The sequence below is a fragment of the Ursus americanus genome, chromosome 30, assembly GCF_024610735.1.
Source record: "Ursus americanus isolate L20-20 chromosome 30, mUrsAme1.1.p, whole genome shotgun sequence".
Lineage (NCBI taxonomy): Eukaryota > Metazoa > Chordata > Mammalia > Carnivora > Ursidae > Ursus > Ursus americanus.
In genome coordinates this window covers 14459639-14475880 of record NC_142156.1, presented here as the reverse complement: position 1 = coordinate 14475880, position 16242 = coordinate 14459639, and the positions used below count along the sequence as shown (strand labels likewise).

The following is a 16242-nucleotide window of genomic DNA, read 5'->3' as shown; positions in this document are numbered from 1 at the left end:
AGCCCATAAATGAACAGTGGAAAAATAACTAAGACACCATCTGCATTTTCCAAAGGCAGAGAGCGGGGCTCGGAGAGATAGCAGGGCGAGCGCCCAGACATTTGCCAAGCTAATCCAGACGTTATTTATGTGGGCGAACCACGGGTCCGTGTCCGGCCCTCTTCCCTTCTTCCAACTGTTGGAATTAGAGGAAATGTCATTCCTCCTGCTTTTTCCCCCCCGCGGGCCAGCTGTCACCGGGTGTGTGGGGGACAGGAAACAGGATTACAAGACGAACAGGGAGCCTGCCGTTCCGGCCTGGCCGTTATCACGGCCGATGCTGGACAGCCATCTTCCCCACTTGTCACTGGGAGTTGGGACGACAGCCCAAAATAAATGCCAAAGGAGGGCAAGATTGGGAGTAACGGGGAGTCTTCCCCCCAAATCAGATACCTTATATTGTGCATGGACTAGGAACCAGGCACCCTATAGACATTTTCTCATATAATTCTTATAAGAACCCTGGAAAGTGGAGGCTATCATTTATGCCCATTCTACAGATGAAGATACTGAGGCTCTAGGAGGTTAAAGTCACTTGCCTAAGGTCACATGCTGGTAAATGCTGAGCAAGGATGGAACCCAGATTTGTCTGAGTCCCAAAGCCTTCTGTTGGAGCCACCCTGCCTTACTCTGTCTCCTTCCCAGGGGCCACGTGCACAGGACTGGCAGATGACCCGGTCCGCGCTCCCAGCCCAGTCAGTGCTTAGGTCAGCCCTCTGGCTCCCCAACGCAACTGCTAACATGGCCACAAAGACACACGTGGTTCTTAGGCTGCAGGTTTTGACCCAACATGTCAATTACGGAGTGCCTATTGACTACCTGACACGCTTTCTGGCCTTTTTCTGCAAGTGCTTACCCAAACAGGACACCTAGATGACCCCTCAGCCAGTCTGTACAATCGGGACAGCCAATTCAGACCAAAGTAGAGTCATCCGCCTAAATACCTAACCGTTGGCAGTGTTTAGAACTTTCGGGGAGAGTCCCCGGGGTCCTGACATTTCAGTTCTCAGACACCTGCACTCCCCCACCTGTCTCTCCTCCGTGTCTATCATCTATCCCATCAGCTTCCAACATGCAGGGCCTGGGCCTGACACAGAAAAGCAGCAAGGAGTGCTGGGGATAGACATCCACAGTCTGTGGTCAGGGGACGCTTCTTGGAAGAAGGGACAGCGCCAAGGACACCTAGTGATGGGCAGGAGGTGGCTGAGTGAGGAGGAGGGGAGAAAGCCCGAGGCAGACCAGACATGTTGTTCCAAGGGCCAAAAATGGTGGGAAGGATAGAGGCGGGGAGCGGCCCCTTCACTGTGATGGAGACAGAGAGAGGACACTGGTGGGGGACAAGGTGAAGGGCAGCGGCCCGGTCAGACGGGAAAGGCATGGCCCACCACGGGGAGGAGTTTGGACCTTACACTGAGGGCAACAGGAAGCCTGGGCGTGTCCTACACTCTGGAGTAACCTTGTCTGATCGGTGTGTTTTACAAAGATGTCTCTGGCAGCTGCCTGGAGAAGGTCTTGGAAGGGTCGGTCTAAGTAATTCAGGAGGCTGTGGCAGGCAAGAATATGGGGGCAGCCTGGCAGGAGAAAGGGGGTGAATTCAGACATATGTTAGGAAGGCAGAATCAACAGGACCTGATGACTGTTAACACCTCAAATCCATGATCTCACCTGCTCTTGACCTTGTGGGAAGGAGGGAAAACCCTTGGTTTGCAGGTTGGAACGGGGATGACTTGCCTTCAGTCCCTACCTGCACGGCCTCGACCCTCACCCGCAGGAGGATGGAGGTGAGACTCTGTCAAAGCCTAAAATCCCTTAGTGACAGCTGGCGGTCAGAAGGGCATGGGAGTATAAACCGCCGCGGCCGTGCCAGCTCGGCACTGTGAGCCCAGGGCTGCAAACAGGTTGACCCCTCCCCCGCCCCGACCAGCTTTCCCTGATACCTGTTGTCAACTTCTCCACGGACCATAGACTCAATCCAACTCCAATTTCAAAATGCAGACATTGAAAAAGCCAATTGCTATTTTTTAACAATAATAATTTAAGAACTTGGTTCTTTGAGCCACAAAAAGCATCTTATTAATCTGTGATGGGGAAGAAAACCGATTATAAATGCAGAAAAGCAGATGAGTGGGGCAGAGATGTGCACCCCTAAAGGTCACAATGTATTTCTTTTTTAAAAGCATGCAAAATTTGGGATGCCTGGGTGCTCAGTCAGTTAAGCGTCTGCCTTCGGCTCAGGTCATGATCCCAGGGTCCTGGGATCGAGTGCCGCATGGGGCTTCTTGCTCTGCGGGGAGCCAGCTTCTCTCTGCTTGTGTGCTCTCCCCCCCCCCCCCGACTCTGTCAAATACATAAAATCTCTTTTTTTTTTAAGTGCTTCTAGGGGCGCCTGGGTGGCTCAGTCATTAAGCGTCTGCCTTCAGCTCAAGGCGTAATCCCTGCGTTCTGGGATCGAGCCCCACATCAGGCTCCTCTGCTGGGAGCCTGCTTCTTCCTCCCCCATTCCCCCTGCTTGTGTTCCCTCTCTCGCTGGCTGTCTCTCTCTCTGTCAAATCAATAAATAAAATCTTAAAAAAGAAAAAAAAGTGCTTCTAAAAAACAATAATAAATGAAAATAAATAAAAGCACACAAAATTAGATCGGGAAAGCCCACTCACTAAACACAATTTCCATGGCACGAATTTCCAAACCAGTGTGAAAACGACAATACAGTGGCTTTTCTCCGTTCCTCTCTTAGATCCCTTATCTTTCTTTGAATGGGTAAGTCCACCTGCCAGACTCACCCTTCTCATGTCTTCCAGAAAGGATAAAGGAAAGCTTCCCACGTGACCTCATTTTATTTTGAATCACGAAAACGCACCAAAGGGGGGGAGGGGAACACTTTCTTGGTCAAAGGAATCAAGATGTATTTCTAATTCTCTTGCCATATGGTAAGTTATTTTGGAAGCATATCAAGAGGTAGAGAGAATGTTGGACAAAATTGGCAATGCTCGTACAATCCTTTCAAATCAGACCAAATTCCCACTGTGCGTGCTTGCTACAGACCCTTCTATTCATCATATCAGCGACTGTGACCACAGGATATGTAAAAATACCGAGCAATTTTTATCACCAGCTTCCAATCCCCCGGTGCCCCGGACCACCACGTGGTGTCAAATTTGTCTGCATTTCACCCCCAGGAAATCGAGTCATTAACTTCCCTTTCATTTACCAAGAGCTGTTGCCAAAAAGAAAATCATTCATCGGCTGTGACTTATGGGAAGAGAGAGAGAAAGGACTGATTTCACGAGAAGGAGAGAGAAGGCAAAGAAAAGGGAAAGTTGGGAGCTTTGGTTGCCCTGGGCAGATGGAGAACGCCAAGTTCCCTGGTGCCTTCTCCCCCCTCCCATCCCCAGAGGACACATTCCCCACCTCCCCGCCCCACCACTGCCCAGGGCTGTCCCACCGAGTAATGTGGGGGTTATCAGATGCTGGGACTAAAGGTGGCTATCTCTCCTTTTCCTCGGTGGCCAACAGGCCTGGGCCTCTGCAGGCAGGAAGGCGGGAGGAGGGAGGCGCTGGGCTGCTGCTGGCTTTTCTGGGTTCCTGGGGGGTGTTGGGGGGGGGACGTGGAGAGAAGGGAGCCCAGCACTGCACCTTCTTACCTTTGCATTCTTGACATTCTGTGCAGTTCCATGTCATCGCTGCCCCGGAATCCTTTGGCGAAGGGATTATTCTCAATCTTTAATTGGGTGATCTGCGGGAAGGAGAGAGACCGAGAGAGTCGGTTTTCACTTGATGGCTGGAAACTCAGCCTCTGGCGACCAAAAGAAGCAAATTAAGTCAGTCACGTCAGTGGGACCCACCACTTCATTCAGAGAGGAGGCTTTGAAAAATGCCCTAGATCAGACCGCTTTTAAAAGGGGAAAAAAACCTGGTTTCGGTTTGCCCGTTAATTGGAGTCATACTCTGCCTCACGCCAGCTGGATTGGTTTTTTAATCCTAGCATGTTGTGTTTCAAACACAATCGAGGCCTCAGCGCTTGGCGCCCCCCTCCCCCTCGGAAAGTTGGGCATGGTGAGTGGGGTCGCTCGTCCTGCAGCGTGGGGATCGCCATTTGGAGAAACGTGGTTGCTTTCAGAATTTTGTTTTTTTTAAGATTTATTTATTTGACAGAGAGACAGCCAGCGAGAGAAGGAACACAAGCAGGGGGAGTGGGAGAGGAAGAAGCAGGCTCCTAGCGGAGGAGCCTGATGCGGGGCTCGATCCCAGGACTCCGGGATCATGCCCCGAGCTGAAGGCAGATGCTTAACGACTGAGCCACCCAGGCGCCCCTGCTTTCAGAATTCTGCTGTGCCTCATGCCTTGTTCGTTTCAGTGTCACAAAGTTAGCTGGCACAGGTGGGAGAGGGCGCCAAATTAAATAAACACCCATAGAGAGAATTGCGACATGCACGATAGCGGCCTATCAGCTCCTGAGCCCTTCAGTTTGCTAGAGAAAGAAGAGAGAGCCCTTTTCTTGGACATGTTCGTTGCCATGCACAAAACTTAGCAACAGAACGGGATCTTGGGTTCGATGGTCAGAACGTTCACGGACACCATCAACACATGGTCTATAAGTGTGAGCGCAGACTCACAGATCCTATTATTATATAATAGTATATAATATATATTATTTATATGTATAATATAAAGTCATATCTATAATAATCATATCTACCTGTACACTAGTCTCTGCTCAGTATTTTGGTTTAAATCTAACCACTTTCGCTTTACATGTATTTTATTAAAAAATAGGATATCACTTCTCTCTACCTCAAACTAGAATCATGAGCTATTCAATAAAAGGAAAACTATCGTATCAAATTCTCTCTACTGGCCCCCGCAGAAAGTTCTAAACCCAAGGCCTGCCCTCACTTTGTGGCAAGGGGGAACGAGACACTTTTAGAGACGTATTTGACACACACTGGTACTGAACTGTCTCCCTGATAGGTGAATAGAAAGGTAATCGAAAGGAGAACAATTTTCTGTGATCCCATCATACGCAAGTACCTACAAAAACCACCCCAGCTACCCCCAGTAGTAGAGTTCCAGACTTTGAGAAACTGAGCAAGTTTCTTTGAGAAACCAGGAGTCCTAACGACTGAATGCACCCATAAGTCATCCATTTGGGGGCAGGCATTCGGGTATGTTCTCTTTTCCAGAAGAGATGGCCTGATAAGGTTTCCTTCTAACTCCAAGACTCTATAATGAACATGAGATTAGTAGATTACACACGTGTATGTGTGTGTGCTTGCAATAAAAAATATAGGTAAAATTAATGTTTTAAAAATATGTTATATGATTCCAACCATACGACGTTTGGGAAAAGGCAAAACTATAGAGACAGTAAAAAGGGATCAGTGGTTGCCAGAGGCTGGGCGAGGAGGAAGGGGTGCATAGGCAGAGCACAGAGGACTTTAAGGAAAACTCTTCTGTATGATGATGTAACGGTCGATACGCATCCATAGTTATGGACACCCACAGAATCGACGACCCCAAGAGTGAGCTCTCATGTAGATTCTGGGTGATAACGACGTCTCAGTGTAGGTTCATCGATTGTAATAAATGCCCCCCTCCGGGGCGCCTGGGTGGCACAGCGGTTAAGCCTCTGCCTTCGGCTCAGGGCGTGATCCCTGAGTTCTGGGATCAAGCCCCACATCAGGCTCCTCCTCTGGGAGCCTGCTTCCTCCTCTCCCACTCCCCCTGCCTGTGTTCCCTCTCTCGCTGGCTGTCTCTCTCTCTGTCGAATAAATACATAAAATCTTTAAAAATAAATAAATAAATGCCCCCCTCCGGTGGGCGATGTTGATGGTGGGGGAGCCTTTGTGGAGGACGGAGGGACTGGGGGTCGAAAAGAACTCTCTGTACTTTTCCACTTAACCTTGCTGTCGCCCTAAAACTACTCTAAAAAAATAAGACCTATTTTAAAACTTTTAAAATAGGTGTGGGTCTTTATGTGCCCACTCGTTCCCTCCTGCCTCTTTTTTTTAAAAAAAACTGGACCTGCTCCTGCAACTCTCTGATTTTGACTTGACCCTTCAGAATGAGTCGAAAGTCTGTAAAAATCTCTTAGGAAAATGGTCTTTAAAATGTACACTCCCGAATCCACTTCTATTTTGAGTCCAACAGCCCATCACCTAGTGGAACTTTCTTCCCCACTCAGGCTTTGTCATTTAAAAAAAAAAAAAAAAGTGCAACCCAACTGACCACAAATCATGCTTTTCTTTAAAGGTGGGGGGTGGGGAGGCATTTGCAAAATGTGAAGTAAAAATCAGATCATTCAAAAAGGGGTGGAGGGAATCCTCGCTGCACTCCCTGTGAGTTTTGTAGGCAACACGGGTGTGGTATCTGGGCTGAATTAATGCCTAGTCCATGATGTCACTGTTCCACCAAGAGCTCGGGACAAACAATTACCATGAGGGGAAAAAAAAAAAAAAAAAGGAGGCGAGGTGGGTTTTGGTATTTTTATCTGCAAAAATCCTTTGCTCGAAACTATTCCTTGCACCTCAAACAGGTCCTACCACTACCTGATGTCTGAGCTGCCGAAATAGGATTGCACGGGACAAGCACAGTTTGCTACATAGACACTGAGGCATGTTGATCTTACGTATGTCTTGTTCGTAGACTGAGTACATATATGAGGATTATTCCCGTTGAGAAATGTTAGGTGAAAATGTCCGCCGGATTCCCTACAACCCCGGCTCTGGAATTCCCTTCCGAACATGCCGCACATTGGCTCGCTCGCTCACGGGCACATGACACGCTCGGGTGTCTGAGTTCTACTAAACGGCTCCACTGAAACCGACTTGCACTCGTCACACGAACGAACGTACTCCCTCCAAGATCAGCATAAAACCGGATATCCGGGGGAGGGTGGGGGGCGGGGGCTAAAACAAATATAAATACCAGCTCCCACCAGTGAGACAGAGGTTGTAAAAATTAATGAGAATAATTGTTGTGAATTCTTGCTTTTGAAAAAAAAAAAACCCTCACGAGAGCCAAAAATCTTAATTATGTCTCTCTATTAGGGGTTCATTTCCTGGTCCCAACCAGAAAGCTCATACCTCATAAATACAGACTCCTTACACAATGATTTAAGCAGGAGGAAAAAAATGCCTTTTAATGGCAAAGTAAGTTAATATCGGGGGATAGACATGCTTGCATACACAGCCATTGTTGCAAGAGCAGAGAAATGAAATGCCCACGTGATCTTTTTTTAACACCTAAATATTTCTAGGGCTTGTTCTGGGCGCTGCTGACAGCCTCAGTGAAAACCTTACAAAAACGTGTTTCACAGAGCAAACGGCATTGCTGCGGAAGAGTCGAGTTTTTTAAATATCTTTTTCAAGCTGTCAGCCATCTGGGGAAATAACTCCTAAATCCAGCTCGGGATCACAGCTGGGCTGAGGAAACACGTCGTGTCATTAGGAGCCCCATGGCGGAGGGGTGCGGGACCCCAGCCTAACACATGAAGCCCGCCACGTACCTGCGTCCACCTGGCCTACGGGCATCCGAGCAGAAAAAGAGCATTCTGAAGGCATCGGGCCCTTTACACCAAACACGAGTGTCCCAAATTGTCCTGGCAATTTAATCCCGTGCATTGCGGTTCTGTCCTCGCTCGTGCATCCAAAGCATCACGAGAGGCAAAGAGTCCCTGAATTGATGGCATGTTCAGGGGGTGAACGAACTCACCCACAAAGACCGACACTTGTAGATGTCTATCAAACATGGTAAGAAGAACTTAGGTAAAAGCTCAGGTCTTCTGATTCCCAAGTAATCAGGGAAGGCAAAGAGTTTCCCAGGGCCTGCGTTTTGGGTGGAGCTGTCCTGTTATAAGTGGATCGGTTGGGCCGTCAATCAAGGGCATCATCATTCACCCTCCGTGTGGGAATGTGTGTAATGCTCGGCGTTCCACATTGCCCAAGGATTACCTCGTTTAGTCCTCACGATGACCAACACACAATTCTTGTATCATCCCCATTTAACAGATGAGGAAAACTGAGTCCAGTAACTTGCCCAAGCCAAATGGATTTAAACCTAGGACTCTGCCCCCAGAGTCCCACCTGAACCCTAGGCCAGGGTAAGTAAGAGTGCAGGTGGCTTCTGCCCACGACGTCAAGGGTCGCAACACCTCGCCCAGGTGGGACAATAAAGGGACCAGACAGAGTCCACAAACCACACTCTGCTTGGCCTGAGTAATTAAGTCACACGTCCTATATCCACGCGAGGAACGCCTACAGGGGCCCTGGACTGGGCTGGAAAAACGTACTGCTTTAGACGACCTCCTGACAGAGAACATAGGCGCCTTTGGTATTTCACAACTAAAACATGGGGTGGGGGAAGACTGACGGAAAGTTGTCTCCTATGAAATCCCTCTTCCGGATGTCAGGCTGGCTAAAAAAACCTTTATGGCCCAAGCAATCAAAAACAAAACAACACAATACCCAAATTCCCATCTGTGAGCCCTTTGTGTGGTCATCAGACACACGTCTATCCAGACGTGGGTTTGGAGACACACATATTTGGACCCATGAGCGTTTAGACACACAATCCCCTAGACTGTGCTCAAATCTCACATGTACGCACCCCATTACGCCGACACTCCTTCAAGTGCATGGATCTCTAAATATATTCATTGGGGAGGACATGTTTTTAAAAAAAATACAAATATGGGGGAGTGGGGTATATTCACGAGTGGTCGCAATGATGGCTTCATGGCTACATACACGTCAAACTCGTTAAATTGTATACCTCAAAAACTACAGCATATCGTACGACAGTTATGCCTCAAAAAGCAAGAAAGAAAGAAAGAAAAAAAAAGAGAAAGATAAGAAAGAGGGATGCCTGGGTGGCTCAGTTGGTTGGGCAGCAGCCTTTGGCTCAGGTCATGATCCCAGGGTCCTGGGATCAGATCGAGTCCCACCTCGGGCTCCTTGCTCAGCAGGGAGCCTGCTTCTCCCCCTGCCTGCTGCTCCCCCTGCTTGTGTGCTTGCTCGCTCTCTCTGACAAATAAATAAATATTTTTATAAAAAAGCAGAGAGAGAGAGAGAGAGAGAGAGAGAGTACAGGCTCTCTCAGATCTAGCCTTGCCTGATGGACCTTAAGACCATAACTAGAGAGAGCTTAGGGATTTCCCCCAAAGGACCCGAGCACTCACATCTTTCTTTAGCAGGTCCCTTTCAGGAATCTACCATTTCCTGTCCTTTCTGTGTGAGTCTGGGCTTTCTTAGTTGAAAAGAAAGGAAAAAAAAAAAGAAAATCTGATATGTCTTTGGACGCTCTGTCAGGTCTACGTGTGTGTGTATTAATATATAAATATATAAATATATACGTATGTGTGTATGTATATGCATACATAAGAAAGGGAGGGAGGGAGGGAGGGAGTGGTGAGACTGAGTGTCCTTGTTGCTATTTTTTCCAATTTTTTCCCCTGCGACTGTCACCACAAAGTTAAACATAGATTTACAATAGCCATAGAGGAAACAGGTTTCTAGCAGCCAGACCCAAATTAGCCTGAAATAGTTTTGCAATTTTCAGAGTATTTGACCTTAATGTTTTTGCTCTTGTTGGTTTGACAAGTCAGGGATGGAATTCAGAAAAATCCTTCTTCCCCTTTAAAAAATAATTGCATTTTGGAGAGAGCGAGTTTTCTTCTGGAGGGAAGCGCTCTCAAGACTTGGGTCCCCAGACAGGACTTGCAGTCTAGAAGGGACCATCCATCAGAGCCTGGCCTGCTGACTGACAATCCGAATTTGGAGCTTACCATCGTGTAACTGCCCTGGCTTCGCTGGGGGGGAGGGGGGGTGTTATCTGACACCTGGGCCTGTAGGCAGGAGGCTATAGGGTGCTAAACCCACCCCTCACCCCTGCCCCGGGCTCTCCCATCTGGCTACACAGCCCCTGTAACTTCCCGCCACCCTGCCCTTATCTTGCAGGTGGGGACAGGAGCTGTGGAGGACGAAGGGCGTCACCATCTCCATGTCTATCTCCTTATGTTGCCCCAGTGACCCGCCCTCACTGATCCCATATGGAAGCCCCTACATTCCCCTTCCACCGTCCTCCAACCCAGATCACACTACTTAAAGCTAACAACCTGCACCCCCACAGTGCCCCCCACCCTGTATCTTGCCTTGCCAGATCCTATGTCTTTTCAGAACTAGGATTAAGAATCCCTCAATCCCGCCCACCCACCAAGAAAATGAATCCAGGGGCACTTAAGTTTCGAAGGAACAGAAGTGAACCATGAAAAGTCAAGAGGAGCCCTTTCTCCTGGGAAAAAAGAAGAGATACCCCCCCAACCTGCAGTGATGGGGTACCCTATTCCAGCATCATTGTCCAGCTTGGAAATGCCGAAATCAGGGCCTGGATTTTTGAACAGCATGGGGTCTGACGTTGACAGGATGGAGCTGTACCTTCCTGTCTACACCACACTGCAGCCTCTTTCTGGCAGACAGGCATCCCCGCCCCTCCGCAAGCTGTGGTTTTGCTGTGGTCTGCTCTAGCTCCTGGGAGCTGCTGGGGGAGTGGGGGCACAGGTCGCTTTGGTTTGCGTTCTTGTTTTCAACAATGCCAACCCGGCCTCACTGTGATCCGGGACCAGCAACCACGGACACAATGAGGAAAGCATCTTGCACATCCAAGCCCAAGGCTTCTGGCAACTTTGCCACCTGCCCCAGGTCAAGTTGAAATGCATCCAAAAGGCAAACTGGAGCAGAGACCCTCACCCGAAAAAGAGGGTCCACAAAGGTGGCACCAGGCCCCCACCCAAGAGCACAGAGCCCTGCAATAAAAGGACCTTTCTTCCTCCGGGCGATCGCTTCGTGAGTGCAGAGAGATGCCTTCCTGTATTTGAATGTGGCGTCACCTATGACTGGACAAGTTTGTTTCTAACTGGTGTGTGTGCAAAAGACAGAGAGAGATAGAGACAGAGAGACAAGGAGAGACAGAGGGACAGAGAGAGAGTCCCACAAAACCCATGAATATAGTACAAACATAGGCAACCTTCAGGCTGTAGCTTGGTCCCTGCCCCAGCCCCCTGGGGTAGAAACTGGTGCCTGCTGTGAGGGAATGGCGACCCTTAAAGCTTAAAAGTTTCCGCAGGAGACCCCTGCATCTTCCTGCAAAGGCACAGGCGGCCCCAGCACGCTGGTTCCCGGGCCTCGCGCTTACCTTGTGGTTCTGGTAGGAAGTCACGGCGATAAAGGCTGTCTCAGGAAAGACGTGGGTGCAGAACGCAGTATTTTTTGAGCCAAATCCATTATTTTCATCCGCCTTCACGATGTGTAATCTGGGCTGGTATTTGTGCATGGAATTTAGAATAATCTAAAAATAATAAGGAAAATGAGATTGTAAGAAAAATCAAAACCCCTTTGTTTCCAGATAAATGCCCTCTCCCCACCCCTAAAATTCACCTCTTTATACAGGCTCTTAACAAAAAAAAAAAAAGGTCTGATTTTTTTTTCTCCTGTTTTGAAAAGGGGCCAGTGATTTCATTAAAAAGAAACATTTCAAAAATGACAATTTCCAACCCAAAAAGCCAGGGTAATATTCCAGGAATCTACCCAAAGCACACACGGCAGTAAATCAGAATTCTTAATAAAGTTTGCTTAATAAATTAACTCCTGCATAGGGTACTCCCCCCCCCAATGAGAGAGACGGGAGTCTGGAGCAAGGAACTGGTGCCCGAGGGGGAAGTTTAAGCATCAGTTTTGGAATGAAAGGGAAAAGACACAAACAAATAAACAAACATCCCCCCCCCCAAAAAAAACCCTCTAAGAGACGGAAAAGGAAAACACCAGTGTTTGCAGAACTAAAATAGAAATCACAGGTTTGGCCCGTTGTTAGGAGAACGTGCAAAGTAGAGTCAATGAAAAAAAAGAAGATAATGGGATGGCCAGTGGAACTCCAAGGATGGTGAGATTAGGGGGAAGAAGCACCCCCCATCCCACCACCACCAGAGGAGGACCTGCTTCTCTCCAGGTTCCCTTTCTAAGACTTTATCAACGTTTCAGGACCCACAGTCGGAATTATCTCCAGACTCGGCCCCGGACAGAACCCCTGCATCGCTTTTTTGGGAATGCGCTCTTTCTCTTTCCTTTCTACTGCCTCCGTGTTTGGGGTGCTCCCAGAGACAAGCGGGGTCCTCCTGCTGCAGCTGCACCTTTAATACGACTACTCTACAATCAGTATCCAGGGGGAGGAAGGCTCCAGACCCCACACCCTCTCTGCGGAGCAGGGCTAGTCCTAGGAGATGAGCATCTTGCTAACAAAACGGTCTTCGCTGTTTGGAGGACGCCTGGCTTTTGATGATTGCGGGAAGCTGCGAATGCGAACATTTATCAAGGCGTTCGGATGTGTACCCACCGAATGGGCCAATCGCCGCGCTTAACGCGCTGACACTCGGGCCTGCTTTTTCCCCAGGACCGCCAACTGGAGCGGCGGAGGCTGTCCCGGTGTCTTTGATTATTTGCGTTGATGACCCTGGGGCAGGGTCCTTGGGCCAACCCTAGAGACCCGCCTGGAGGAGGGGGAGGGGAGGCGGGGAGTGGCGAGAACCCGGGGCCCCGCGGCTCCCGACCCCGGCCGCGCGGCTCTAATCTCCGGCCGCCGCGGCCGGGCCGCCTCCCTGGCCGATAGCGACGCCGGCCGGGGCGGCGTGGCGACAGATAGACGCAGTGGGGCCCCGCGGGCCGCCGCAGCCCCCGGCCGGCGCGGCCATCCTCCCGGCTTAGCCAAATTGCTTTGACGGCCGGGGACAGTGTGGAGACATCAGCGCGAGGGCGATCTAATGGCTCCTAATTTCATTAGGGCGGCTCTGGACTCCGAGTCCGAAGTTGGGGGGCAGGGCTGCGTGGCAGCGGGGGAGCCCGAGGCCGCCCCGAGCACCCTCCCTCTTCCGCGGGCTCGGGAGGACTGGAAATTCTCGAGAGTGCGGAGCCTGGTTGCGGGGCCGCGAGCCTTCCCCAGGCGCCCACCCCGACGAGACCCCAAAGGGCACTGCCGGGGCTGCAGGGGGAAAGCTAGGCGCGAGTGGGGCTGGAGGACAGTCCCGCTGCCCGGCACCAAGGTTCCACAGAGTCCCCCACGAAAGGGTACCACCCAGCCTCCAGGAGGCCGCCAGCCAGGCGGGAAAACCGTCCCATTTCTCCCAGGCGCTTACCCTAGAGTCTGGGTTCTGCCCCCGCAGGTACGGGTCACCCCGGCCAGCCGACGCCCCGCAAGCTGGAGGGCATTCTGCCAGGGGATGCTCCCGCCCACGGGACGCTGCCGGCAAACTGCCTGGTTGAAACGGGAAGGAGGCCGGGCGTTTTGCCCTGAAGCGCCCCATCGGCACCCTCTGCTCCTTCCCCACGGCGCGCAGGAAGGGAACCGGCCCGCCTTCTCTCTTCCCCAGCCGCCAGCAGTTCAAGCTCGCCTGGACCACGTGCAGAGGCTGCCAGTGGCCTGCATCACTGTCCCCTCCCCACCACAGATCCTGCAGGTTCAGGGTTTTAGCCCCAAGGCCCCACAGGAGAAGATTCTCTCTTTGGACCTTCACAAACTGTCCCTCCTCCAGATCAAATCCATTCAAACCCAGTTGCCTCAACTGAGGACCATGTGTTTGTTGATGTTCCCTAAAGAGACCACAGGGCAGGACAGAGAGCCCTCTTGGAAAGAGAGAGATCAAATCCCTGCTCCCAAATTCAAGCTGCATGACCTTGGGCGAGTCTCCTCCCCGCCCCTGGACTCCTATTTATAAAGGCTACGCATTTCTGTTCTCCTTTCTAGGCTGCTATGAGGGCCAAGTGCCCAAAGACAAAGGAGCTCATTAAAGCCAAGGGTTCTGAACACACTGAATTCAGAGACTGTGTTCTGTCCTGCTGATCAATTATTGCCAATGAAAAGATCTAGAGACATTTTTCCCCAAATCAATGTTTTGTTCTTCATTTGTTTTTCGTTGAGGAAAAGAATCTACTTAAAGCCAGCGAATCTACTAAACGTTACACATTCTCCTGGAAGGTGGGGGGAGCACACTCAATGCCCTGCCTGCAGATTCAGGGGGTTAACCAGGCCGCTCTGTGGGGAGGGGGCATGCGGACTCCAGGTTTAGAACTCTGGTCCAGGTTTGCCTGCTCCGGGCGCAGCGGGAGTAGGGGAGAAGCTGGACCTTGGGAGGAAAAAACAGATAAACCCAAGATACCAGCTAAAAAGAGGTACCAAGGTTGGCCTCTAGCAGGTTGGTTTCCCCATCTTTAAAAGAGGGAGCAGGTGGCCTGGGGTCTCCCTGTCAGCTGGACCATCTCAATAATAAGGCAGGATTTAGAAGTGAGCAGGAAAGGTATCTATGGCTCCCACCAGGGACCAGCCCTGGACAGCCTGTGCTGAGTCCCCACTGGGCTAGAAGGACCCGGTTTTCTGAGATCTGAAACACACAACCCTCCACCCCTCATCACCAATGGGACTGAGGTCTGAAGCAGGGATGTGCACTTCAGTCTCCCCCAGGCCTCGGGTCTCTTGCTCCCCGGGAAAGGCGGCCCCAGAGGATGGGACCGTGGCCCACACAGAGGACTGCACAGGAGAGCAGTGGAGCTGGAAGGGAAGAAGTCCGGACCAGGGAGGCTGACAGAAGAAAAGACCCAGGCTGGTGGAGTGGGGCAAAGAAAGGAGAAACGGGTGTGTGAGGAGCCAAGAGAAACTCAGGAGCCAGCAGAGGGAGAGGAGAGAGGACAAGACAGACGGAAGGACGGACAGAGACTGAAAGCAGGCTGCACCAGGTACTTACGTGCCCAAATGGGTCCAGGTGGTTGTTGGTGAGCTTGAGTTTCTGGAAGGAGACCAGTTGCCGCATCCAGTGCGCTCCGGTGGCCGGCGAATCCGGGTGCACGTAGAGACGGCCCGGCATGGCGGGCTCCGCTTTGCCCGTCACAGACCTGGACCAAGGAGGGGCGAAACCCGCCCAGACTTAGCGCCCTGTCGTGCTGGCGGGGTCCTGTGCCGGGCCAGGCAAGGGCTGCTGAATACAGGAGAATGTTCTGGAAATGGCCTGACCCTCGGGCCTCGCCTGGGCATCCGCAAGCCCAGGTGCCCAGAAGGCCTGTGGCCAGTGTCCAGGTGAATCCCCCACCCGGCTCTTTCTTCTTCCACCTCACTCCTCCCCCTGCACCAGGGGCGCCACTGCCGGGCCTCGTGGCCTCTTGCTGCCTATGGACCATCATCAGTAGGTTCTGGAAACCTGGACAAAAAAGTCTAAGCAAAGTCCTTGAGGGCTTTCAAATGGGCCTTCCTCTTCCAGCCTCTGCACGCTTGGCAGCCACACGAGCAAACAAGGAATGGACCTCTCCTCTCTTGCCTGTTTAACTCAAATACCACGGCCCGACTTTGCAATTTCATAAAAAGGCATGTTCAAAGCAAGTAACTCATAAAAAATAACTGTAAATGGTTTTATGCCCCCAGAAATACCTCCAGCGCTTGGAAACAATTCCCTTTTTAAAATCCACACCCCGCGGGTGTAGCAACAGACACAGGCCCTTCACTTCCACAGAGCCTCAGTTTTCTTGTCTATAAAATGGGGGCTAATGGCTGCTATTTCTTCCTCTCAGGGTGGTCGGGGATAGCAGCAAAAGCCTCTGGCACTCCCACACAGTTGGGAATTCAAAAACTGCTTCTCGGTTTAATGCAGGGGGAGGGGAGTCTGGCTTTCCACTCTCCCCCTTGCCCTCCCCACCTGCCCACGCCGGGCGGTGCCTACCATTTATTATCTGCGAACTTGTATCTGTGGTCATCGGCCGGAACGATGTCCATGAGGAGAATGTATTTCGTTTTGGGATTAAGGCCGGTCACCTTCACTTTGTAACTGGGAAACATCCGCCTGGGAGAGAAGGGGAGGAAGGCAGGAAGCCGGAGAAAGGAAGGGGGAGGGGAGAGAGAAAGACACAGAGAGAGAATTTAAATGCCAATACTGTAAAGAGCAGGTCTACACATCTTAATGGAAGAAGCAACTCCTCCTGGAGGAGCACGCAGGAGAAAAGCAGCCCCCGCTCCGCTCTTGGCAAGATCCATTCCAGGTTTCCCTTGAAGTTTTGGGGAGGAGATAGGCCTAGAGGTGAGCGGGAGGCTGGTGGCTATTTGTAACCAGGAGGAAAATAGAAACCTGGAGGCCAAGGCTTCTAGAAAGAACCAGTTATGAAGAAGGCCCTGCTTGGAACC

At 50.9% G+C, this 16242-nt stretch overlaps 1 protein-coding gene across 2 annotated transcripts in view; it reads right to left on the bottom strand.

Annotated features, from left to right (window-relative positions):
* Window positions 1-16242, bottom strand: part of TBX5 (T-box transcription factor 5) — a 46075-nt gene that overhangs the window by 22042 nt on the left and 7791 nt on the right. For both annotated transcript variants that reach the window (XM_087857317.1, XM_087857316.1), the window contains exons 4-7: window positions 15785-15904; window positions 14819-14966; window positions 11227-11379; window positions 3681-3772 (exon numbers count right to left, since the gene is read on the bottom strand). In XM_087857317.1, the coding sequence (XP_087713443.1) occupies window positions 3681-3772; window positions 11227-11379; window positions 14819-14966; window positions 15785-15904 (513 nt within the window). The remainder of the gene's footprint in view (window positions 1-3680; window positions 3773-11226; window positions 11380-14818; window positions 14967-15784; window positions 15905-16242) is intronic.